Raw genomic sequence first — 24,799 nt, forward strand, 5'->3', positions numbered from 1 at the left:
AGTATTTGAAACATTGTACACGTTTTAATTAATTAATGTATTTAATTTATTTATTCATTTATGTATATAGCGTCGGGGACCCGCAGGCATCAGGGCTCACAAAAACACAAGTGGACAAACGTGGAAAGACAGGACTCAGCAAAGGTTCACCAAAAACTTAAGTTTGTTCTTAAGGGGTGCACTGTACAGGGTATTTCAATAATCAGGTTTCTCGATTAAGAGCTAAGCCTCTTAAGGTTTTTATTGCAGACGTATGGTCATTAAATGTTCTAAGCACTGTAGATATTTTTAGTTTTATTCACATTACCAAGTCTATTTTATTTGGGCATAGGATCACCACTCCTCTTTACATTGACTTAACTGCAACATGCTCTGACCCATCAAGACAAATGCAGTGATAGAAGTGTATCAAAAAAGTAGTGGAACTGTGACTGGCACCGAGTAGGAAGGCAGGAAGGAAGCAACGTGCAACACATTTGTCAAGGGTTGCAGTCATGCTGGTTGGCAGCCATTTGAGTTGAAACGGATTTCAGTTTTGCTGTAACTGATATCTGTTGGTAAAATGGAGAAGTGTCCTTTAACTTCACAAAGAACAGTTCCGGAATGGTGAAAATGGTCGCTAGAAGTAGTGAAGTTGTTAACAGTAAAAAATAAAAAGTATTGGAACACTGCTCCCGACTGTTCCCGTTCACTTCGACCACTGGACATATGTCTTTGAATGTTGGTATCAAGCTTCATCAATGCCATTGTTTTTTAATATGAGCCAAGAGTGGGCCATGCAGATATTAAATACGGCCAAAATATAAGATCCCTGAAAGACTCCACAGTTATTAACATCTGGTGACTAACACTCTGATATCCTCTCTAGCCCTCAGCACACTGCACTACTGATTTTGCCTCCTCCTGTGTCTCCCACCCTATTCCATTTCCCCTCTTGGCAAAGTTCTTAACTTTGCCAGCCAGCAGCACCCTCTTTGAACTCCCTCCAATCTCCCCTACATCTTTCCACTGCCTCAATGATGCTTGACATTTTATGCAGACACTCACATTTTACATTTCTTCTGATAGTCTTTACATTTTGTCCATGGATGTGCCCTTCCCCCATACCTAGCTCTCTCTCGCTCGCTTCTCTCCCTCTCGCACTACAAAATCTCTAGCACTTCTCAACTACACCATCCCTTCCCTCTTCTGCTCTTTCTTTCTCATGCCTCCCACCACTGGAACCCTCTGCTTCTACAAGACCCCTTCAATAGCAGGCTTCAACATTGCTCGTGAAAGGCACCTACTCTCACTTGAAGCACCTCCTTATGCCTGCAATAGCATGATTCCTCCCCAGTGATCAATGGATTCTACTATAACTATGACAATATTTTATATTTTGTGAATATTGTTAGCTTCTCAGCATGTTGTGTACCTGTCAGCCTCAATGTTACAAGCCCATTCCACTCCACTGAAATGTTTATGCATCATCCATTGTACGTTGCCAGAGATGTAGTAAACCACCCAGCGACGGGATTGCTACTGCTGCCAATATGACTTCACTGTACAGTGTTTCTGTTTGAAGCATGTCCCACTCTATAAGAAATACAAATAAGAAAATGATCGTGTTAAATGCCCCCATTGCCACACGTTGAGTCATATCATCCAACGTGAGTTGAGTAATGTGAGGGCCAGCCTTGATTTCCCCCTAAAGGTTATAGCCACATAAACATGTACACCATGGTTGATGGAACAAAATTAACTTGTGGTGTGTGTGCTGTAGTGTGTCTTCAAACATCTTGGTTTCAGTACCATACTGAGACAAAACCTTGATGGTCTGTACGGAGCAGACTGTGAACCTCTACTCATTTCAGTAATTGACTAATTTCGGTAATGGCCCTAAATGTCACCATCAGAATTCTGACTCCCGAAATTCCAACTTCTTTTTCTTCTAACCCCCCCCCTTGCACCACACATATATGTGTGGGGGTATAGGATATAATACTAGTATGGGAGGGTGCGGGGAGTCTCTCCCCACATATGTATGTGGTGTAAAGGGGTTTAACAAAAAAAAGTCAGCATTTTCAGCTGTCAGAATTCTGGGGGTCGTAGTGATCACATTGATCCCTAATTTCTGGACTTTCTTCATCATGAGAAAACTGGGAATTGCCCAATAATGTACTGCTTCAGTGGGTCTGGTGATCTCTTTTCAGAGGTGGGGTGCTTTGTACGTTGCTACATTGTCTGGAACTACTCCATCTTCGAGGTAGAATTTGGCAATGCCAGTGGAATAAGGGGAAAATACCAACATCAGACAACTTAATGACCCCAAGTCTGAGCGGGGTCTACCAGGGATGATGTGTATTTGCATTTCTTTACTGACTCTATGGCAGGAGTCTGCAACCTGTGGCTCTTCAGATGTTTTGGACATGACACTCAGGATCCTTCACCATTCATAATGCCGATTAGGGCAATTTGGGGTGCCGTTCAAAATGTTTGGAGAACCAAAGGATACAGACACCTGCTCGAGAGTTTTAGCATGCAGAATTTTCCTGAAAGTATCTGGACTGATTCCAATATGTCAATCGGGAATTCATTCACATGTCATCTATGTGGCATTGTTCGCTAGTCGTGGGGATTGAATTATTAAATTGGTGAGGTGAGGTGGGGTGGTGTGGTAATATGTCTGAAAATTGGTATACATGACCGAGATATACTTGTGGGGGTTAGGGGTAAGGCAGGAGTTTGCTCTTGAGGAAAATGTTTTTAAAAAGGCTCACACTTTTGCATTTTAGCGCTCAAAAAGTAGTAATGAAATAAAAAGCCTTAAGATTTACTGGGAGTTTTGAAGAAAAGCACATGCACGATTGCAATTCTTCAGATGCCCGGTCTACAACAGTACATAGCAGCTTTTCGTGGGAGCTAATCATGTATGTGGCCATCACAGAATTGAAACAGGTGATGCTCTTCAAACCTTCTAAGATGTTTTAAATTTGATTAGCTAGTTAATGAAATGCAATCAGGACTGACAGAACATCAAATACATTCCGAATTATCTGCAAGGAGGTTGCCACCAAGTGCTGTGTTACTAAATATGCCAAAGTTCAGCTAAACATGATAGGCAGCCAGTTTAAATTTTGCCATGCTAATTCCCACTGTTCCAGTCGAGTTTGAAAGTGCCCAGTTAATCATGTGCTATATATCATTCCACAGCAGCATCTGTGCCAGTATTGCCAAAATTAAACAGATTATCATGCCATCATCTGCGTTGCACCGAGAGATTATGATGCCCCACAAACCACATTATCACACTAGTATGGTAATGTGCTTTAATTGGGACGACCTGGAATGGCATTTTGTAAGCTGGCCTGTATAATCATAGTGATGCCCGGTTTACAGGGCACTGCCTCATAAGAGAGTACAATGCCTTTGCAAATAAGCAAGGGCGTAGGAAACACTCAAACTCTAGGGCGGGCACCAGGGACAACTTGGTGACTTTGCTACAGACGCAATCCAAACTGCTACAGGGCTAAGTGCTGAAGCGTTAAAGCACCTATAAACGTATGTGTTGTTAGATTTATTTTAAGAAAGAACACCAAATAATGGCAGTTTTAAAAACACAGATACATTTTAAAAAAGCTGTAGATTTCTCACCTATGGCACAAAATGTAAAGATGGTTGTAATTTTTATCAAAACAGAAATAAAGTAAGTATGTGTGCACTGCTAAAACAAATGTTTAAACATTTGAAATCTAACAAAGGGATTTTAAGGAAACAGTTCTCTAAATCTCTTTGAAGATCTCAATGTAGTTGTAGTGAGGGTGATGATTTGATATTGTTATATTGTTCAACTGGATTTGAAGAATGTTTTGTAGAGGGTCACAATAATTGGTTGTCTTTTATGCAAAAAAAGGTAAAAGACACTACTTGAATTAGGATCCTGCAAATGAGGAAATAAAGTTCAGAGATATGTTTCTGCACTGCTGGACTCCTGTAACACAGGGCACTTGACAGAGAAGCTTACGGTTGTCTCAAAAAATCAATTTAAATCTCTATCTCAAAAGATCAAATAATCCTAATGTGTTTTTTTTATTTAAATGTTCCTTTAGCGCTATTGCTGCACAAACTACTTTGAAGCCTTACATCACTGACAATACATTGGTGGGGAAAGCCGCACTCTGGGTGTCCTATAGCACTAAGGTGGTATAGTTGGAAGGAACCCACATACTGTGATTTCTGTTGCATGGGGTGCTACTTCTGGGGCAAGCTCAGAGTCCTAGGGCCCCAGAGCACTAACAGGACACTGCTGATGGAAGCTCACTCAGAATACTGGCAATAACACGTGGTGAGGGAAAGGGGATCAAGGCAGACCCGTCCTCCCACCACTGACGTCACCAACTTTCAGGACAAAGCTGGAACAGTGAAGAGTATCTGCAGTGGCTTCACATGTGCAAAGAAAGCTCTTTCAATGGGAAGGATCCTTCCAAAACATTTCTACCAGTTCTGAGACTGAAGAATACTTGTTGATGCAGGATAAGGTTATCATTGTCCAGGAAATATTTGTTTTCTGGGTATTTGACAATCATTTCAGAGCCTCTCACTGGTTGGTGGAAAAGTTCAATGGAAGAGAACGAAAGGTGGGGGTGGGGGCGAGTGAAGGCAGGGAGTAGACAAGAGGAAAGTTGTTAACAAATTAGAGTGAGAGTGGTGGTAAATGAAGACGATCTGGGTGGAGAAGTGTTTGAGAAAGGGAGAGGAGTCACAGATACTAGGGCTGGGAAGATAGCGCAGAGGCAACACGCTGTTTTGGAAGGAAGACAATGTCGAGCAGCACAGGTTCAAAACCTGGCCTGTGCTTAGAGGCTGGACTCCGTCATGAAGCGCGATATAAGAACCCAATTTTGTATAATGAGGACAATAAAGGTTGTCGGATCCAGTTACTCATTTGTCTATCACCATGCCTGCTGTAACACTTTAGACTCCACTTAGAACAGATATTTATGAATCCAACAGTTTTAGCTCATCTTTAAGCATTATATAAGCATTGTCATCATAAATCTAAGCAGTAATGCTAATTACCGGCTATTTCCATCATGAGCCCAAAGAGTACCACAGTTTGTCAGGTATTGTCATGACATACTCTGGTACTCACACCATGCACCTTATCTTTCTACCCTATACCAGATAATGACATCAAAAGCCCTGGCATGCACCATTTTAAGATGTTCTTACCCAAATTCAAGGTATGCATACCATTACTAGGTACTGCCTTCAATAAACCAGGTTCTTGCACCATTACCACATGCCTCCATCGACCAGATTGATTGGCTGCAACTCCTTCCTATTGCCCTCGCTGAGGTTTGCCGGATGGTGGAGCCGGCATCCTCCAAAGCAGACTCCAAAGGCAGCAGGCGCTGTCTGCAGCTGCGCTGTGTTAGTATGCAGAAAAGTTTACCATGCGTCCTCCAAGAGAAATGACCCATTTCGGGTCACATTCACCCCTGCAAAGATGGCCGAAGCCAAAACAGAGGTAATGCACCTCCTGGAGGAGGCGCATGCCTCCATCGAGCAGCCTGATTGGCTGCAACTCCTTCCTATTGCCCTCGCCAAGGTCCGCCGGATGGTAGAGCCGGCATCCTCCCAAGACAGACTCAAAAGGCAGCAGGAGTTGTCTGCAGCTGTCCGCTGCTTGCTGCAATTGTCTGAGACCCTACCGGTGACAAGCATCTCCGATCTCTCCAAGGCTGCAGGTAAGCCTGAGGTACTGTTGCGTACCGCTGGCACTTACAGTGTTTCTTCTGATCTGTCCACCCCCCTCCAATGCCTGCGACATCACCCACTACCATGCCCCACACACTTCCTCATGCCTGCCTATACGCCCTGCCCATGCCTAGCTCCTAACCAGGCTCACAGTTCACGGCCCCTTAGATTAACAAATCCCTGCAGCCACCCACTACTGTACTGGAGCCCTGAGCAGCTGCACTCACCCGATCAATGCGCTCCACTCCCAATCACTGCCTCGACCCAACGCAAATATAAACCAGATCAAAGCCACTTAGAGTTATCGTGCACTGGCTGCTCGCATCATGCGCTGCCAGTTTGACCGGATCCCAATCATATCCCAGGAGCAGCGCTACATCTATCCTCCACTATTTTAGAGCCAGTTCATGCCGCCTACTATCCTGCACTCGAAACTCTTCATGACGCCACAAGCATCTCCTCTTCACAACACATCAGGGTGCAATGTCCTACTGCCAGAGATAACCCTCCCAGGCTCACACACACAAGGAGCCCCATACCCACCTATTAAAAGCACACTAACGCATCAAGATGGCTATCCATAGAAACAGTCACACCACGGCCATTGAGCACTGCTATACGAAACACCAGACTTGGCCTATGAACCTCCACATACCACCCCACCCACCTTCCAGCCTCCACCCTCTTCAGAAACGCACACCTCGACTTGAGATGCAAGACCTCTCCCCACCCCTATACCAATCATTATGACTTAACCCCTTATCATGAGTCATCTCACCACAACCTGCCAGCACCCCCCCCCGCATCCCACCTCCAAACATGGTTGCCCAACCCAGCCCCAGGCTACCAACTACTCCATAGCCATCCCTGATCCCCACATGGGTTGCACGCTACCCTTTTGAAACTGACCCTATTATCTAAACATGGCATAGAGCGTGAATTGAGTAAGGAACAAGAAACGGTAATAAACAATTGGACAACCAAGTGCCAAGGACAGGGTTGGGCACGCATATAGGTTTTTAGTTAATGGGTGTAGGATAGCGGTATGGATTAGGCACGCAAAATCTTGTTGCTTGGTTGTGGTGCACACGTGTTAATGGTGGCAGGTGAAGGGTTGTAGAGCCATATATGGGAAACATGAATAATAAGGGTGAGGTGTCAGGTGTAGGGTTTAAAAAGTGTATTGGGGGCATACATACATGTATAACAATGCATCCTATGTCTCATCTCGTTCCTTTTTATAACCCATGCTGGAAAATTATGATGCTGTAACGTTTTGGTGGAATCTGTATGCAAATCCGGTTGGTAATGTATTAATTTGATTTGTGCACACAAGTGCATGTAAACAGAAGGGAAATGTGCAATTGGCTGGAATAAACCAGGGAGTTTTCTAAGCATTGCATAGAGCATGAATTCAGTAAGAACAAGAAACACCCTGAACAAGAACTCATTGGAGGGTTGAAACACGTGTTGGCACACTACCGGCAAACCACCATTACAAAAGACAAATTGACAACTTCTAGCTGTTCTGTTAAAATGGTTAATGTGTAAAGGATATTACAAACTTGTAATAAATATCGGGATGTACGCGCGAGTGGTCAAGGACACATACTTGTTTTATATATTGTGACCTCAATCTTGGCCTCCACGACCCAACAGACTCAGCAGCCAGATCACAGCTAATTCTCTCACTGACCTTGGCTTTACACACTGTGTCTTTTCTTCGACACACAACAAAGGTAAGATTCTCGACTGGATAGCTCACCTGACTAGCCAGGTGAACATCTCCACTAACACCTCCTGTCCATGGTCTGACCAGCACATCATTGCGTACGCATTCTCCTCTCACAAGCAAACCTCAGCACTCCTACCCACTCTCCCACATACCCCAGCCCGCAGTGGCTGCAACATCACAAACAAATCCATCTCCCCCTTCCTTCTACCTCTCAGATGGGAAGCACTCTATGTAACTGACCCCCAAGCCCTAGCAGATCCCTATGCCAACACACTTACCAATGTAGTCAACTTAGTGCCCCCCCCCCACCTAGAAAGGCTAAGCAATCCTGACACCTCAACCTGTGGTTCAACTCAGAGCTCTGAGACCTGCGCACCTAGAAACGTCAGCCAGAAGCCATCAGGAAAAAAGACCCCTCCAATCTTCCTAAAACTGCATTTAATAAAATAGCAAAATAATACAAACTAGCTATCACAGCAGCAAAAGCACAAATCCATAACACAAGAATTAGAAACACCAATTCTGATTCCAAGGAACTATTCAAAATCCTCAGGGAACTAGATAGACCCACCACAGCCCCAATCGCTATTGAAAAAGACGAGACCTGATGCACAAACACTCAGAATGCCATGCGAAAGAAAATATGTCGGCTACAGAAAAAAATCAAGCTTTAACAAGCCAAACATTACCCCACTACCACACCTACTCTCACCAGAGTACACCAGGCACCTGCCTTCTACTTCAGACAAATATCTGAGCTAGAAACCAGCAACATGGTTAACAATCTCAAACACTCGAACTGTAAGGGAGATGCCTGTCCAGCATCCATAATCAAAGATTGCTCTGATTCACTCATCCCCTTCATCACAGAATTCATAAATGCCTCCTTATCCACTAACCTTGTTAAAGCCAGCCATAAGCAATCCTGGTACCACCCCCTGCTGAAAAAACCCTCACTCGACCCTGGATATCCCGATAACTACCGCCGTATCACTACCGTTCCATTCCTTCTCAAGATTCTGGATAGGGTAGCCTCCAACCAGATCCAATCATATCTCAAATCCAACCATATTTTTGGCATGCATCAGTCAGGCTTCTGGCCAGGTCACGACACGGAATCAGCCGTGCTGGACTTAAAAATTCAACTTTATACCCTCAGGGACAATGGCAAACCTGCTTTCCTGCTCCTACTAGACCTATCGGCCGCCATCGATTTAGTTGAGCACACCACCTTATGCCACCACCTCACCTCATCAGCACATTTCTCCACCAATGCCACCTCCTGGATGGCCTCCTTCCTAGAAGGTAGAACCATGAGAGTCTTCTCCGACACTGCCAATTCCGCCCCTACCCCCATCCCGGGTGAGGTCCCTCAAGGCTCCTGTGTCTCCCCCTCCCTCTACAATATATTCACTAAACCTCTTTTTGACATCAGCATATCCTATACCAACTATGCCGATGAAACCCAAATCCTTCTCCCCTTGTCAGGTTCCTATGAACAAGACTGCCTCACCTTCAACCACATCTACTCTACTATTCAAACATAGATGCTCACACACTTCCTTTGTCTTAATGACGAAAAGACAGAGATCCTCCTGGCAGGATCACCCTCTATGATGCAGAAACTCAGCCCATAATACTCATCCTTCAGTGTAGATGGCTTCCAGATCCCCGTTTCTACTATGGTAAAAACCCTCGGCGTACACCTGGACTCTGCATTATCCCCCACCAAACAAGTCAGCGCTGTTGCCTCTTCAGCAGCTTACACAGCAAAACTCATCTCTGCAGCAAGATGCTTTTTGACACCAGAGAGCTGTCTGACCAAAGCAAGAGCCACCACAGGCGCAAAAGTAGATTATTGCAATGTGTTGTTCGCTGGAACCTCCAAGAAAAACATGAACAAACTCCAGTTAATTCAAAATAGCTCCCTCAGAGCCGCATTAAACATCCCGAGGAGAGAACATATTTCAACTTCAAGAAAGAAAGCACACTGGCTCTCAGTCAGGGAAAGGGTCATCTTTAAAACTCTATCCATCACTCATAAATGTCTGAGCAACACCGCCCGCGTTATCTAGCCCAGAAAATTGAAAGAGCAACACCAAACAGAACAATTACGGCTGTCTAAGCTCACAGGCTCATCCTACCCAAATTCAAAAGACCTAAAGGATGTGGGGCTAGCTTCCCCTCGGTAGCAGCTAACCACTGAAAAGCCCTTCCCACAGCCCTAAGATCAGAAAGCTCATACTGGACCTTCCAAAAGTTGCTGAAAACATGGGGCTTCATCTAACACACTGTTCCTCCTTGCAGGAACAATTGACTTTTGGTCTGTATTAACTTCACCTCTGTTATTATCTCATGTCCACAGCATTCTATGTATTGCCTCACTTACGCTTGTTTCGTGTAACTGGTTGCAACAGCGCACTAGTGCCCCAGGGTTTGGGCGCTTTACGAATGTAAAAAATAAATAAATACATTCAATACCCAGGTACCCACACCATTGTCAAGGTTATGCACAATTAGTATAATAGTGCCAATATCCATGATTCCAATTAGGGGGCAGTGCCAGGTTGCCTGATGTCTAGATACCACAGCAGTGAAGGATTCCATAACACCCAACATGGACATCAATGGCAGCTTCTATTATGTCCAATTCACACAGAAAAGCCAGATACCAATATGCCAAGTTATCAAAAACAATGGTGGATTTAAATGTACTATGTTAGCACAGTGAGGCCAAATTCCATAATTTGTATTTATCACAATAAAGCAAGATACCATTATGAACACCAGCACATTAAGCCCAGGCCTCAGTAAGTCCGCTAGCCCTCATAGGCATATCCTGTAGGTGTGTCTATGGTGCAGTGGGATGAATATGTGTTGTGCTAGGACAGAATGAGCTGCAGGGAGATGTGTGGAGTGCACTGTTGGAACGTGTGTGTGCACAGTGCAGTTCTGAGGGTGGTGTGTGTATAGAGCCTTGGGGGTGAGTTGTCAGTATGCATTAGTCGGGCAGTGTGTGTGTATGCAGTGCTGGGCCTGTGATGTGTGCATGCCTGTTAGTGCTGAGGACACGATGAAACAGTGCTGTGTGTGCAATCAATGTTGGGGTAGTTTGTGTGCAGTGTTGGGGCAGTATGTGCATGCAGTATTAGGGGAGTGTGTGCACAGTGCAGGGGTTAGTGTTTTTTTGTACACTACAATGAAGTTGTGGGACCATGTGTGTGGTGGTGAGGTTGATTTGTGTGTACAGTGCAATACTCTGTGCAGTGGAAGAGCCTGTATATGTGTGCTTGAGACTGTGTGTCAGTGTGTGAAGAGCAGTTTTGGGGCTCTAAGACTGCATACAGTTTGGGGATGGTGGGAGTGAATGGCAGGAGGAAGTATGTGAAGAGCAGAGTTGGCGTGGTGTATATTCATTTATTATGTGGATGATGCGAATGTAGAGCAGTGTGTGCATGTGCAGTGCAGTGGGTAATGCGTATGAATGAGCTTGGCAGTGGAGTGTGCAGTGTAGTGTGGAGGTGTGTATGCACAGTGCTAGGTGATGCAGGTGTGCCAAGGAGTAGGGAGTATGTGCAGTGCCAGGCGATGTGGTTGTGTATTGCAGTGGCTTGGTGTATACACAATGCTATGGAGGTTTTTTGTGTGTACGTGACATGGGGCTTGTGTCAGCTGGTGTTGGTGTTTGCGAATGTGCACTGCTATGATCTCCCTGGTCAGTTCTGCCATGTTTACTGCCAAAGCACACTTGGGCGGATGTTGTACCTAATTAAAGGAGGTCCGTAATGGTGAAAACATCTCAGAAAACATTTCCATTCAATTTACCTAATAAACGAAAGAGAAAAGCCTTTCACAAACTTTTTAAAGATATTTCACTTTGCCAACATTTAGCATCAACCTACTAAGCTAATTTGCCACCTTCATCATGTCAATGTAGTAAATGTCCAGCAAAATTGCACAAGCACACATTTACTGAGCGTATTTACATACATGTATTTATGAGCAAAGTGGCAAAACTGGGATCCGTAGAATTTGGGACAGTCTGGCAAGGGGCTCCGGGGAAGCACCAGCATGATGTTTGAGGGCCCCCTTTGTCTTACAACTGGTAAAAACAGTCAGAGGCGCAAGTGGGGTGTATAATAAAGTTAAAATAATGCAGTGAGGTGGTTAATAGCTGCACATTATCACAGGAAAGGCAGCCAGAAGGGAGCTGAAACACTAAATGTCCCCTGAAAAGCTATTGATTGCTCTTTGGCAGCAGGATGCTAATGATGGAAAATTCTGAATAAAAAGGCAACAAGGTGCTAAGGACATTCCTAGAGACTGCCAGGGGGAGGTTATCATTTGCAATGTGACTGCTGCACACATTTAATGTCCCAAAAGAAAGGGATATGTTTCTGTTTCATAAGACTTCCAACCCAGGGCACCTGCTCCTGGAACCCAAAGCTCCATGGCACATTTCAACAGAAGAAATTTAAAGTCGCTGATGCCAACCCTGCTCTGGGGTGAGTGGCGAAGTCAGCAGGCGGCAACTCCCCTCCAGGGGCAAGCAAGTAGGTCCAGTAGGACATGGAACCTAGAAGTAGTGTTTCCAGGGCTGGGGACTGAAAAGCTCCTTCAAGTCCAGGTTTGAAAACTACTGCTTAGCCAAGACTTCTCTTGTTCAGGTGGTGAAAGATGTTTTACTCCATCATCTGTCTTGTATCTGTTCTTTCATTCTGTACCTGGGTTGTAATTTGTCGAGGAAATGTTGCCTTCCAAACCAAAATGGTTAGGGAAAGTGACCCCTCTTGTAAATAAATGTGTCTTCCGGTAACACTTTTCACAAGTTCTCTCTGTGACAAACTGTAAAATATCAGTTTTCTACAGATTTCTGGTCAGGCCCTCAGCATGAACGGCTAACAAAGCATGCTCTTTCTTAAAGTGTGACATTTCTGTATCCCGCTGATACAAAAGTGCAGGTCTCATCTCTAACCCATCTCTTACCAAACAATAACCAGTATGTATTTAACAGAAGAGCAATTCTCATCTTGCTAAATCTAAATAAAGCAATCAAATGGTAAATGGGGGGCAGGCCAATCTGAAATCATTTGACACTCCAAAGATGCGCCTGCCTGAGTTTTTGTCACAGAACAGTGGATGTGGTAGGAACGAGGAGGCGTTAAATGGCTTCTATTTGCTTTTAAATACATTACACAATTTCAGCCATTCTATTTGAATGTTAATATCTTTTAAATTCTGAATCATACAAAAAGAAATATACTTAGTGACTTTGTGGACTTAACATTAAAATCTTTTCACTATCTTTGAAAAGATGTTCCGAAGAATGCCTTTGATTTCTCAGGTTTGCCCTCCAGCCTCTGACAGGAAGGTGGGAGGGTTGAGACCGCATTCAGCTATGCGCCCACTCACCCTCTACTCCACAGAACAGTCACCTTAATGGGCAATTCAAAAGAATGAAATCACAGTCTGTTTACATTTCTAGCACTTGGGAACAGAAAGGCAGGCTTCTAAACAGAAGGTCATGCTTTCCAATTAGAAAAATAAACAGCCTTTCCTTTCACTTGCTCCATTATATTGTATCCCCTCTGTTTCAAATTGCGGGGGAAATGTAGCCCCTTATGCCCCCCATTTTCTACGCCCATGCAAATAAGTAAAACACATCATTTGTTTGGAATATCTGAAGAACTGAACTTGTCCTGTTAACATTGATCCACACTTCATGTGCACTCTTTCAAGCCTCTGGTCTTTTTTCTGTTATTTTTTGACATGGCAGAGCGAGGGAACGAAGAAAACAGAGAACTATAAATATCCCAAATAATTAACATGGGGTGAATGCAGCAGCTTGAGGAATAACAAGAAGAGGCATGGAGGAGTGAATACAAGTGTGCATCATGGTCAATAATCTGTGATCCACTTGAACCAATACGTTTCAGAATGTAATGCGAACATAGAGACTCTCTCCTGACCTTCCTCGCACTCCCTCCTCCTATATTTTAAACTCTGCTTACTCTATCATCATCCCCTGCCTCTATCTCCCACTTTAGTCACACTTATACTGACAAAGTGCTATCTCTATTGATGAAGGCTAACCCCTCTTGTGCCCCATCAGACCCCTTTGCTCCTCAGCTAGTCAAGCCTATTGCCCCTTTAGTGGCCTTTCACCTAGCTGAACTTGTCAACCCGTCCTTCGATTCTGCTTGCTTTCCCTCTGTTTTCAAAACAGCCATGGTCATCCCTCTCCTAAAAAAGTAAGTGGCTGACTCAAACCTACCGGCTAACATTCGCCCTATGTTTCTCCTTTTGCAGTGCTCAAAAGGGTTGTGCTCAACCATTTTACTAGTTTCTTAAACATCCACAACCTTCAAGAACACCTACAAGCAGGCTTTCACTCCTGTCCCTCCACTGAAACTGCTCTCATAAATGTGTCCAACTTCATTGCCTCTGCTAAGCGCTCCAACCTATCCTCTATTCTAATTCTCCTTGACTTGGTTGTTGCCTTTGACACTGTCGATCACCCCGATCTCCTTAATACTCTCATTCTTCTTGAGATTCGTGATCAAGCCCTTGCCTGAATTGATTCCTACCTTGCACCTTGCCAATTCTATGTCTCCTCGAGCAACAATAACTCTCAACCCACTCCTCTAACTGTTGATATTCCACAAGGCTCTGTCTTGGGTCCACTCCTCTTTGCACTCTACACCTCTGCTCTTGGGGCACTAATCGCCCCCTTTTGGTTCACGGACCAAATCTTCACAGACGACAGCCAAATCTTCTCTTTTCCAGAACTCACCTCTGATATCTCGCTATCAAAATGTTCAACTGTCTCTCTGCCATTAAATATTGGATGGCTTTGCACTCTCTGATGTTAAAACTCTTCTTCCCTGCAAAAAGCACTCTCTTATCTCTTCCTCTCTCTATCCAGTTCACACCTGACACTCTCCCCTACTCTTCTTCACCTAGAAACTATGATGTCATCTAAAACCCTTCTCACACCTTCTCTTTTATCTCCAAAACTGGAACAGCAGTTTGCCCCAACCTCCTAAATATTAGGAAAATCAGGCACCTCCTTCCTTTCAACAACGCCAAGCATTTCTTAACCACTTTTGCCTTCTCAAAACTGGACTACTGTGTCAGCATCCTCTTGGGATTCCCAAAATATGCATTCTGTCCCCTTAATAAGAACATTAACTTTGCTACCAGGACTCTCTTTGAACTGCCTTAATTCATACCAAATTTCTCATACCTTCACCAGGCTGGATAGGTGACAATGCAAATCAGGGCCAGATTTAATTTCTCCTCCTGCTTCACAAATCTATCCATGGTAAGGCACTATTGTACCATTATTTGTATTTTTTAAAAAAAGATAGTCAACTGCTGACCCTCAGTTTAGGCACTGTAATATGTGTTATGACGTTCTTTAAACTGGCAGCACAATGGGCTGTGGGAAATGTAGATGTGTTTAAATTAACCCCCGGGAATTTGTGATGCCAGTCTCAAAAAAGTCGCGATGTGCTGTTCCTGTAAAATCATGGTCAATCTGGTGTTTACATTGCACCCGAACATAATGCCAGTCTTGACAACGTCATACTATCTGGCCCCAGATCCACCCCATCTCAAGTCCATTGCCCCCATAACTGCCAGTGTTGCTTTGTTTTGCCTCATATTAATCAGTGCTCGCAGACTTGCCCCTTGTCCATTGGACACAGAACTACCACAAGTGCTGCAGAACAGCAGCATGTCAAGGCCATTTCCCTGAACAGCCACATGCCACGGCCACTGCCCCTGTCACTTCACAATGCCTATGAATGTTGCCTCTATCACTCACATTTCTCCCAGAAATGCCCCAAACCACATCAGTTGCCTCAAAAGTTGGCCCATCTTATGTCTTGCCAAAGAATAACCTCATGATATGCACAAGGCCGAAAAGTGCTACATGCAACATTAATTACCATCAGAACTATCCCATGATGCATCAATTGCTCCCAAAACGACCCCATGCTACGTTAAATGCCCGTGGAACTGCCCCATAGCATGTCAATTGCCCCAGAACTACTCTGTGGTGCGCACATGGCCTCAGAACTGCCACATTCCATATCAATGTATCCTAGAATTGCTTCATGCCACGTTGATTGCCCCAGAACTGCCCATCTCGTATCTTATTGTCCCTATTGTTCCTATCACTCACACTGCCCCAGACCATATCAATTTCCTCAAGAGAACTCCTTTGTGATAGATGGTTTCATTATGCCGGTCTAATCAACAGTGAAAACACTAGGAATTTTCCTGGATGTCACCCTAGACATGCTGAGACAAGTCAGCTCCATTGCATCCTCCGCTGCCCGCCCTACGAAATGTATTAATGCCAGCAGACCCTTCCTCTCATCAATAATCGTATCACTATTGCACAAGCCATGATGGCATCAACACCAGACTACTGCAACGCTCCACTCACTGGCACTTCTGAGCAGAACATCAATAAAATGCAAATCATCCAAAACAATGCCCTACGAGCTGCCCTTGGTCTTCCCAAATATGAGCACATTTGCGATGCCAGAAGAAAGGCGCACTGGCTACTGATTCGTGAACGCATCAAATTCAAAACCCTCTCTATCACCCACTGGTGCCTAACTAATACAGGCCGAGCATACCTTTCACAAAGGCTGGAAAAGGCCAAATCGACAAGGCCCACACGGTCAGCCTTCTGCCACCGCCTCACAGTTCCCAGATACAAGAGATCCAGGGCAAGTGGCGCTAGCTTCCCAGTCATTGCTTCAAAGCTTTGGAATTCTCTGCCGCCCTCCCTTTGCTCTGAACCTTCATACTGGATATTCTGAAGACACTATTCGCCAAGTGGACTGGGTCTATCTTCATCAGCCAATCTGACCCTAACCAGACCTTGTCCTGTAACCAGCGCCTAGATGCCTTCGGGTTAAGCATGCTTTAAAAAGGCAAAAATGAATAAATAAATATGCAATTGGCTCCGCCAGGGTCAGAGACTGCAGGTTGTAAAAAAATCACAGTTTCAAACACTTTACTCAATGAGCTCTCTCACAAGCTTGTGGCTAATGGTGGCACAACAAGGCCACTTTGGGCCAATAGGCTATGTGGGGCAACTATAGAGAATAGGCCACGGATAAGGACACCAAACAACCATATATAACCATCTCACAGATGTTATAGTCTATGTCAGTGCCAACGGAGTTTACGTAGCACACATCTGTCATTGGTATGACTTTGCGGCACTGCGTCTTGGTCTAAAAGTGCAGTCTCCCACCTTCAGAGAGAGACAACAAATCACGAGTATTCAACTATGAAGTCATGCTACACAACAGTTTCCCTCTTCCTATGGTTAAAGCTACGCTATTGTTGTCAGAAGCTCTTGTACCAATCCTAGACACCCTAACGGATGCAGCAAATTGTGTGTGCCTTACACTAGCTGCATCAAATTCAATTGCTACTGGACAAAATCTAAAATGCAGAGGAGCACCTAGAACCCCCAATTACGAGTGAGGACCCCAGGGCAACAAGGTCCAGGGTATGGCCAGGATAGCAAGAGTATGATAAGAGGGGCCTGGGTGAATGAAGTGTGCTGCATGGCCTCTCATCTGCATGAGGTCCAACTTAAGACTGACACCAACCCTGCAATATAGCATCTATCTCAGTCTGCAGGGAGCCAATGGCTTTGTGGGATTGGAATCTGATCCGTCAGAAAAGTTAAGACTGGTAAACTGGCTGTGCTCGTGAATGGGTGATAACACTTTAGGTAGCCAAGGCTCTGTTTAAAACCTCAAGTCTTTAGGGTTTGACAGGGTCTGACTGGCCTATGGGGCAATAGGCCCATGGCCAAACCAAAACCACAAAATGCTGGTGTGGGCCAGTTTGTTTTTTGGGTCAAAGTGGGCCACTTCTTTGGCCAATGTGGGCCAGTTTGATGAGCTACTACACTATGCGGCTAGTAGGTCTGACCAGTGATGCTGAATAAATATGCTTTAACATGCACAATTTGCATCAGATTTTTATCAAAAACCTCCCCCTTGGGTAGTAATCAGTCTGTCACAAACGGAAATAAACGTCATTTGCAACTGAGGGCCAGTTTTTCATTGGTGCCCGAGACAACTTTATGGCCCAGTCCGATCCTGGGGTTGGACATCTTGGAGGTGTTTTTTTGTCTGCTGCAGTCGTGTGCGTTCTTATTAACACATGGGAAACAGCCTGAAACTCCCTCTATGCAAGGACTGTTCCACTGGTTTTCTGTTTCACCAGGTCACTCTAAAATGCATATAACATTTTTTTTTTCAAAAACACTGCTGAGCAAAAAAATCCGTAAAGACTATCAAATCTGTCCGCGTGTGTTAAGTGGTCTCTTATTTGGCTATATGACCCCATTTCATTGTACACACGAGGTGGAACTGCAGACAGGAATACACGTTTCTATTCTGCCCCAGTGCTGCTCGCACAGGCAGGCGTTGAGGACAAGCCTTGCTGCGTGTGACATCTCTCCTGGGCAGGGCATAAAGGGACAGCCCTGATCAAGAGGGGAGCTATCCAGCACAGGGTATCTCCCTGCATCCCAATCAGTCACTGCTTGTGCATTAGGCTGGAGGTGAGCTTAGTAAGTCTACCCATTGCCAGCCAGTGACTAGCAGAAACGGGGAGAGATGCCTCACTTCTCCAGCATGGGCAGGATCCACGTGGCAGAGAATATTGCTGCCAATGTCATCACCTGGTAGGCAGCTCTCAGCTTCCTGCCAGCATTCGCTGCTCATGCATCAATAGCAGAGCCGCGCTTCAGCGCAGGGAGCCTCAGGTTTTGCATTTGTAAAGACCCTTTACGTGTATAGAGTCTTTGCAGTTGCAAAGATAGCACACCGCAACTCCAACAGTGTCACAGATTGGCTGTAAGAAAGACCCTCACTCTGTAAACTCACTTGAGTTGCAGTGTGGCGGGACATAGAAAGGTTAAATGTTAAAGGTATTTGTACCACGCACCGTCACCAACGGAGTTGTTCCCCAGGCCCTCTGGCGGATCTGCAAACGAGAAGCCGGGGTGGGCTAGTAGGGCGGGGGACAAACACCCCTATCCCCCCCTAAAATTACGCCCATGGCGAAGAGGGAGTAGGATTGTGAGAGGAGTGGTGTTCCGTTGGCAGCTTCATCTCAGTATACACTGTGCGGTAAGCTTTGGCGGGAGTAACGGAGCAATGTCAGTCCTCGTGTGCTGTTGGTGCGGTTTATGTGTTGTTGCCATATGGTGAAGTGAATGCGGCTTGCGGTGCGAGAGGTGGTTGTGTTCGTTTTTTGAGTGAGTTAAGTATGCAGAAAGTTGGAGCTTTTTTGGTTAGTGGGTTGTATGTTTTGCAGCTGATCTTCACAGTATGGCTGAATGCCTAGATTTCGGGAATCCTGCATGGTGCGAAAACAGCTGGAATTTGAGAGTCCTGTATAGTGGGTGAGAGGCCTACGCCTAACAGAGCAATTGAGTATAATACCATACTTCGCTGGATTTGATAAACAATTGAAATATTCAGTACAATCCTAAAACATAGCTAGATTTGAGAGTCCTGTATAGGGGGAGAACAATCCAACAATCACTTTCATTGGGGATGAAGTAGTTCTGTATTTTCATTTTAGGGGTAACACTCAGTGGTGGAAATGGAAACAATTTGAAGGAGGGGTCCCACAACAGCTGGGATGGGGCAGAGTTTGGACGAGGGGCAGAGTTCAGAGGGGCAGAGCTGGCAGTTGAACTCTGAGTAGAAGATGTTCGAAATAGTTTAAGAATGGTGCAATTACTTTCATGGCTTGAAAAGTACACAAACCATAGTAAGATAAGTCTGTGTGTACTTTAGTATGGTTTGTGTACTTTTCAAGCCATCTTCTCAAGACTACAAATACCGCAATCAATTTGGCAAAGGCAATGATCACTGAGTCCCCAGCTTTGCAGGCTCGATAATGTAATCTGTTCTGTGAGCACAGAGCAGATAACATTACCGAGCCTGCGAAGCTGGGGACACGGAGATCACTGTGTTTTCCAAATGTATTCTGCTCTGTGTGCACAGTGCACTTTCTGCTCTGTCACAGGGTGTTTGACCCTCGCGAACCTGGTGGTTGTCCTCGGCAGGGGAGTATCCAGCATTGCAAGAGTGGGGGCGAGGGGGTGCCACAAAAAAAGTCCTGCTACTTTCCCCCCAAATGCAGTGTGCGCAATTCCATATGGTCTCATTCGTGCCTACAAACTGGACACCACCGCCCCATTATACTTTTTTGGTAACATTAGTCGCAGATGGCATTTTAACAAAAAAAAACAAAAAAAAACAAAAAAAAACTGCAGTGTCATTACAGATGCAGGAAACTCATCTGTAGAGGGCTCTGTCCAGGCGCTCTGGGGCAAAATACATGCAAACCTCCTCATTTGCATATGGATTGGTACCAACAGAAGTGACCTCAGAGAAAAGGACATTGCAAGGAGCATTTGTGGTGCAACATATCTAAATTGCACTATTATATATGGAGCAACTTTATGGTAATTTGGCTTTTTTTTATAATAGCATGATATATTAACATAAGCTATGAAGTGAATCAGAATCACTTACAGAGCTGCAGATGAGACACAGTGGGATTACATGATTTGGCCAGTATCACACACTTTGGTTTAATGGTTTAGTTGATATTTGTATTTATTAAGGTTTTGCTTTGCATTTCATGTGCTTAAATTATACTTTATTTATAACAAAGCCTTAGAACCAAACCACATTACATAATAAACTAGCCTTTCATGGTGAACTAACTATACACTATATACATTGTCATAGAAATAAGTTGAGCAATACGAGTATGGTTTCAGTTTTATTCTCCCCATCCATCATTCAAAGTGAGCCTAACAAATCCCCCTTGGGTTTTAAAGCCATAGTAATTATTTCTTCAACATACAACATTTTGCACACTTATCACTCCCTCCCATTCACATTTCCAACGACAAAGGTCCATGCTAATAGGCCCTCCCATCAGTGCCTAATGACTCACATTCTAATGCTCTGTTTACACAGAGAAACGTGACAGCCCCTCTGCTGCCCGCAGCTCCTTGGGACATTGTCCTGGCAGCTGGACACCTCTCCTGTTCGGAAAGGGTAAGGTGTCCTGCTGCCAGGACAATGAGCGTGCTGAGCAGGAATTGCTCAGAACACATTGTCCTGCCAGCGGGACACCCTTCCCGTTGGGCACCCTCATTGAGGTGCCCAACGGTAGAGGTGTCCCACTGACGAATGTCCCGCAGCGGCTCCCCCTCGCTCGGTATGCCACTGGGCCTTGGTGATCTAATGTGCTCTGGGCGAGCACACCTATTTGCCAGGGCTGGGGCAGAAGCAAGCCGGATCCCGGGATATCACTAGAGAGCTTATTCCGGATCCCGGATCCACCAAGAGCCGCCCCATTAGCCAGCTCTGGTAACACTCTTGCAGTTGCCTGGACACCACCATTGTATGGCCATACCTCTTCTGTCAATAGGCTTACTTTCCGTCAGACCTCATGAGCGCTTTTCAGGAGATTGATTTCAACATCACTACCTGGCTTTAACAGCCACCACAACTTAGTGGAACTGTTGAGCACATCTCAAAGCCATCACATATCCTTAACTAGACTTTAAAACATTTCCATGTCTCACTTAAACATTAAGAACCATCTAAACGAGAGGATACCCTTAGGGACACGTCTCCCATTTTTTCACCTGGTGTACCCCTTCTCTATAACCAAACACCAACACGTTTCTGACATTCTTCTCAGGGTACACTATCACTATACCATGTGTTTATTTCAGCCTAATGTTGTTAACCAAGTCTGTCTATCTTGCCAGCCATTTGGGCTGCTTTGTCCTTCCATTCCTTAAATTTCCCTTCTTCCCTGTCTTTCCACAGACCACGGTCTGGTTTGACACCCTGGGCAAGGTTACCATGTTCTCATTCAGGTGCAAGGACCCAGTGCTTTAAGACCACTACAATGCAATTAGCCTAACATGTTAATTATATTTTGTGAATGGAGGTTGTGGCAAGGACAGTGCTGCTGAAGGCACACAAGTGGTTTAAAAATTCTGTGGTGCAGTGAAGTTGTCGATTATGTGACAGACTCAGTGAAAGAGAAGACAAAATACAAGAATTAAGCTCAGCAACCCTTTATTTTCAATTTCTATAGTGTGGTTGGATCACATCTTCATAACTGGATTCATCACTGGCCTGTAGCTTGTTGGGTCCAAGGGCCTCATTAGGACCCTGGCGGTCCCGTAATCAAAGGAATTTACCGTGCCCTCCAAGGTCGAACTGGCCCGGTAAATCCCCTTTTGTGGGACCCGGACCTGGAACCCGTTATGGATGCAGCCATGCCTCCAAACCAGGTTTTAGCGGCTGCCTCCTTACTCGTAATGAGGCCCTGAGTCTTTTTCCTAGATGCTTGAGGAGTAGGGGTCTCCTATATGCGCCTCTTTTTCAGGTGTTAGAAGAGCAAGCAACTTCTATACCCAGCATGCAGTATGGTTGTCAATTGTCTGCTTCTCAGGTTCCTGTAGATAAATCAAATTTCTTTATGAAGGCAGTGTGACTAGAAAAAGATTCTATTTCTTTATGACGTCCGAGGGCTCCCCCACCCCATGACAAGGAAGCCTCCAGGCTGGAGGTCTGCATGTCATGGGGCAGGGGAGCCCTATGGCTTCAAAATGAAATAGTTTCTGTTGGAAGTTACTCTGCCTTCATAAAGAAATTATTTCTGTTCCGGTTTGGTCCTTTAACAGAAATAATTTCTTTATGAAGTCAGAGTAACTTCAAAAAGAAACCATTTATTTTTGAAGTAATGGGGCTCCCCTCCACCCCATAAGACGGAGGCCTCCAGATCCTCTGCAGATGACGGGACCAAGCATTGCTGGCTGCTGCAGGGAGCTGAAGGTCGCGTTCCCTGGATCAACGGTTTAAAGTTAAGAAAATGTATTTTCTTTAAATGTGTGTGTGTGCGTGCATTTAAGTGTGTGTATGTATATAATGTAATGTGCATTAATGAGTGAGTGCATGATGCGGCCTGGGTATGCCTGTGTGAGTGTATGGTGAAAGTGTGCACACTCAAATGTATGGGTGGCTGGGTGTGCGTGTGTGAGTGTATGGTGAAAAGGTGCACACTTAAATGTACGGGTGGCTGCCTGGGTGTGCCTGGATGGTGAAAGGGTGCACACTTAAATGTGCGGGTGGCTTTCTGGGTGTGCCTGTATGGTGAAAGGGTACACACTTAAATGTATGGGTGGCTGGGTGTGCATGTATGTGTGTGTGTGTGTGTATGTGTATGGTGAATGGTGTGTGTGATTGTGTTCAGGGGCTCAACAAAACCTATATTTTGGGAGGCGCTAAGCCTTGAAATGTTGGGAGAGGCACTAAAATCAACAGCAGTGGGGGAGGCGCACACTTCTTTGTGTGGGGACATCTAACTTCTTTACGCATTCTAATGAGACTATTCTAGTGGAGTTTCAATGTTACAAGCAGTTAACCCTCTCCTTTAAGTCTGAAAGCAACCACTTATGGACTGCTGTGAGAATAAGCGGTCTCCTGTCCGCTCTCTACCCTTCCAATTACTCCCCTGGCATGGAAGTACTAAACCCATATCACGATTTCAACTGCCTAAAAACAAACAGTGAAATGGTTTATGTTAGTAATTGCTGGGCCTTTGTTAACGACGAAACACAGGCGCCATTTAACATAGGTTTCCTGTTCTGTTCGACAACGGTTTTGTAGGTCAGCCAGGTCGAATCAACATAGCACAAAATGTCAGGGGGTGGGGGAGAGGACTGAAGCCCAGTCAAACCAATGATGTTGTGCCACTGCTTGTATTTAATGCCATGATTACATATGTGTAATCTTCATTATTCGTATCCCCATTCTTCCTCGTCCTAGTACCTGTGTGTGAGGCACTTTGTCTCATACACAGGTACTGGGATGAGGTAGCGTGAACATGGAGGTAATGCCTGGCTTAGTTACCTGTAATCTGCATTACTCCTACCCCCACTCTTCCTCGTCCTAGTACTTACCTATGAGGCAAGGTGCCTCATACGTCAGCACTGAGACAAGGAAGGGGGGCGTGAAGGTAATTCTGGGCCGATGTGCTGATTTTGGGCGTTGGGGTAGGGGGTTGGAGGGAGAGGGGGTGTGTGGAGGGCAGGTATTGTATGATAAATCATAATGGGAATCCATGTCCAGGCTAAGCAGGCATGATATGTGGTATTATTGGCTAGAGAGGCATTTTGGTGCAGTCAGTCTAGTCATTTCTTAGTTTGTCTTGACTTTTTGTTAACTGGGCCTCTCTGATAAAGCTGTTCTGCTATATGTAATTACCTGGCTAGACTGGCATTTGGGTACTGCCAGTCTAGCCGTTTCTTACTGTGGCATTGTATATATTTCTGGCCATCTGTGATAAAACAACCATGATAAGTGTTATTACTTCGACTGCCATTTTGGTGCAACCAGTCTAGGTATGACTAAATGTGGCCTGGCATGCTTTACTGTGATATGTGTGTCTAGATGTGCAGCCAGTTGGCCATGTTTTATTTGTGGCACGGCATATTTAATAGCAACGCATTACATTAATTAAATCATTAATGTTCCTGTGCACTGCTGGTGACTTGCATGTATTGGATTTTTGGACTAGTGTTACCCTACAAAACAATTGCAAAATCTCTGGCTTTTTAGCCATTTTGTCTCAGAAAAGTGTGCTGTATAATGCATTTAAACACATATATATACATTCTTCTCCTAGTACAGTGTGCGGCGTACCCCTGAAGCAGCAAGCTTGTGCATATTGCACAAGCGTGGTAATCTAGGCCAGCCCAGAGTGTGGCGCGACCCATGATTTGTTGCCGAGCTGGAGGGGGCCCCCACAGCATGGCTCACAGGGGGCCCCCAAATGTTGTGTTACGCCACTGCCCACAAGCAGTTCTTATAGTGAGCAAAATTAGTTGTTCTAAGGTCGCTCTGTGCTTTGGACTCAGTATCCCAATATGGATCACTTTTATTCAGCAAAGTGGTTCTCGTTATGCTCTGGGGCTTGAACTCGGCATCCAGGCATGAAGTATGGTTGCTCCGCAAATTACTGCTCTTGATTTGCTTTGAGAGTGCGGTTTATATCCCAGCATTCAGCATTTGCATTCAGCAAATGATTGTTCTCAGTTCATTTTGGTATGTGTACTCTCTGTCCAGGTATGTAGTGATCTTATTCAGGAAAGAGGCTCTTAGTTTGCTCTGGTGCATTGGACGGATTATCCCAGAATGCAGCATATGCACTCAGCAAACAAGGATTTCT

At 44.9% G+C, this 24,799-nt stretch overlaps 1 protein-coding gene across 1 annotated transcript in view; it reads left to right on the top strand.

Moving 5' to 3' along the window:
• Positions 1-5,488: 5,488 nt before the first annotated feature.
• LOC138567782 (putative uncharacterized protein DDB_G0271606) overlaps positions 5,489-24,799 on the top strand; it is a 167,739-nt gene continuing 148,428 nt past the window's right edge. Inside the window, exon 1 of the mRNA XM_069646274.1 lies at positions 5,489-5,729. Coding sequence (XP_069502375.1) covers positions 5,489-5,729 — 241 coding nt within the window. The remainder of the gene's footprint in view (positions 5,730-24,799) is intronic.

This window comes from Ambystoma mexicanum, chromosome 2p (assembly GCF_040938575.1).
Source record: "Ambystoma mexicanum isolate Mex_15411 chromosome 2p, UKY_AmexF1_1, whole genome shotgun sequence".
NCBI lineage: Eukaryota > Metazoa > Chordata > Amphibia > Caudata > Ambystomatidae > Ambystoma > Ambystoma mexicanum.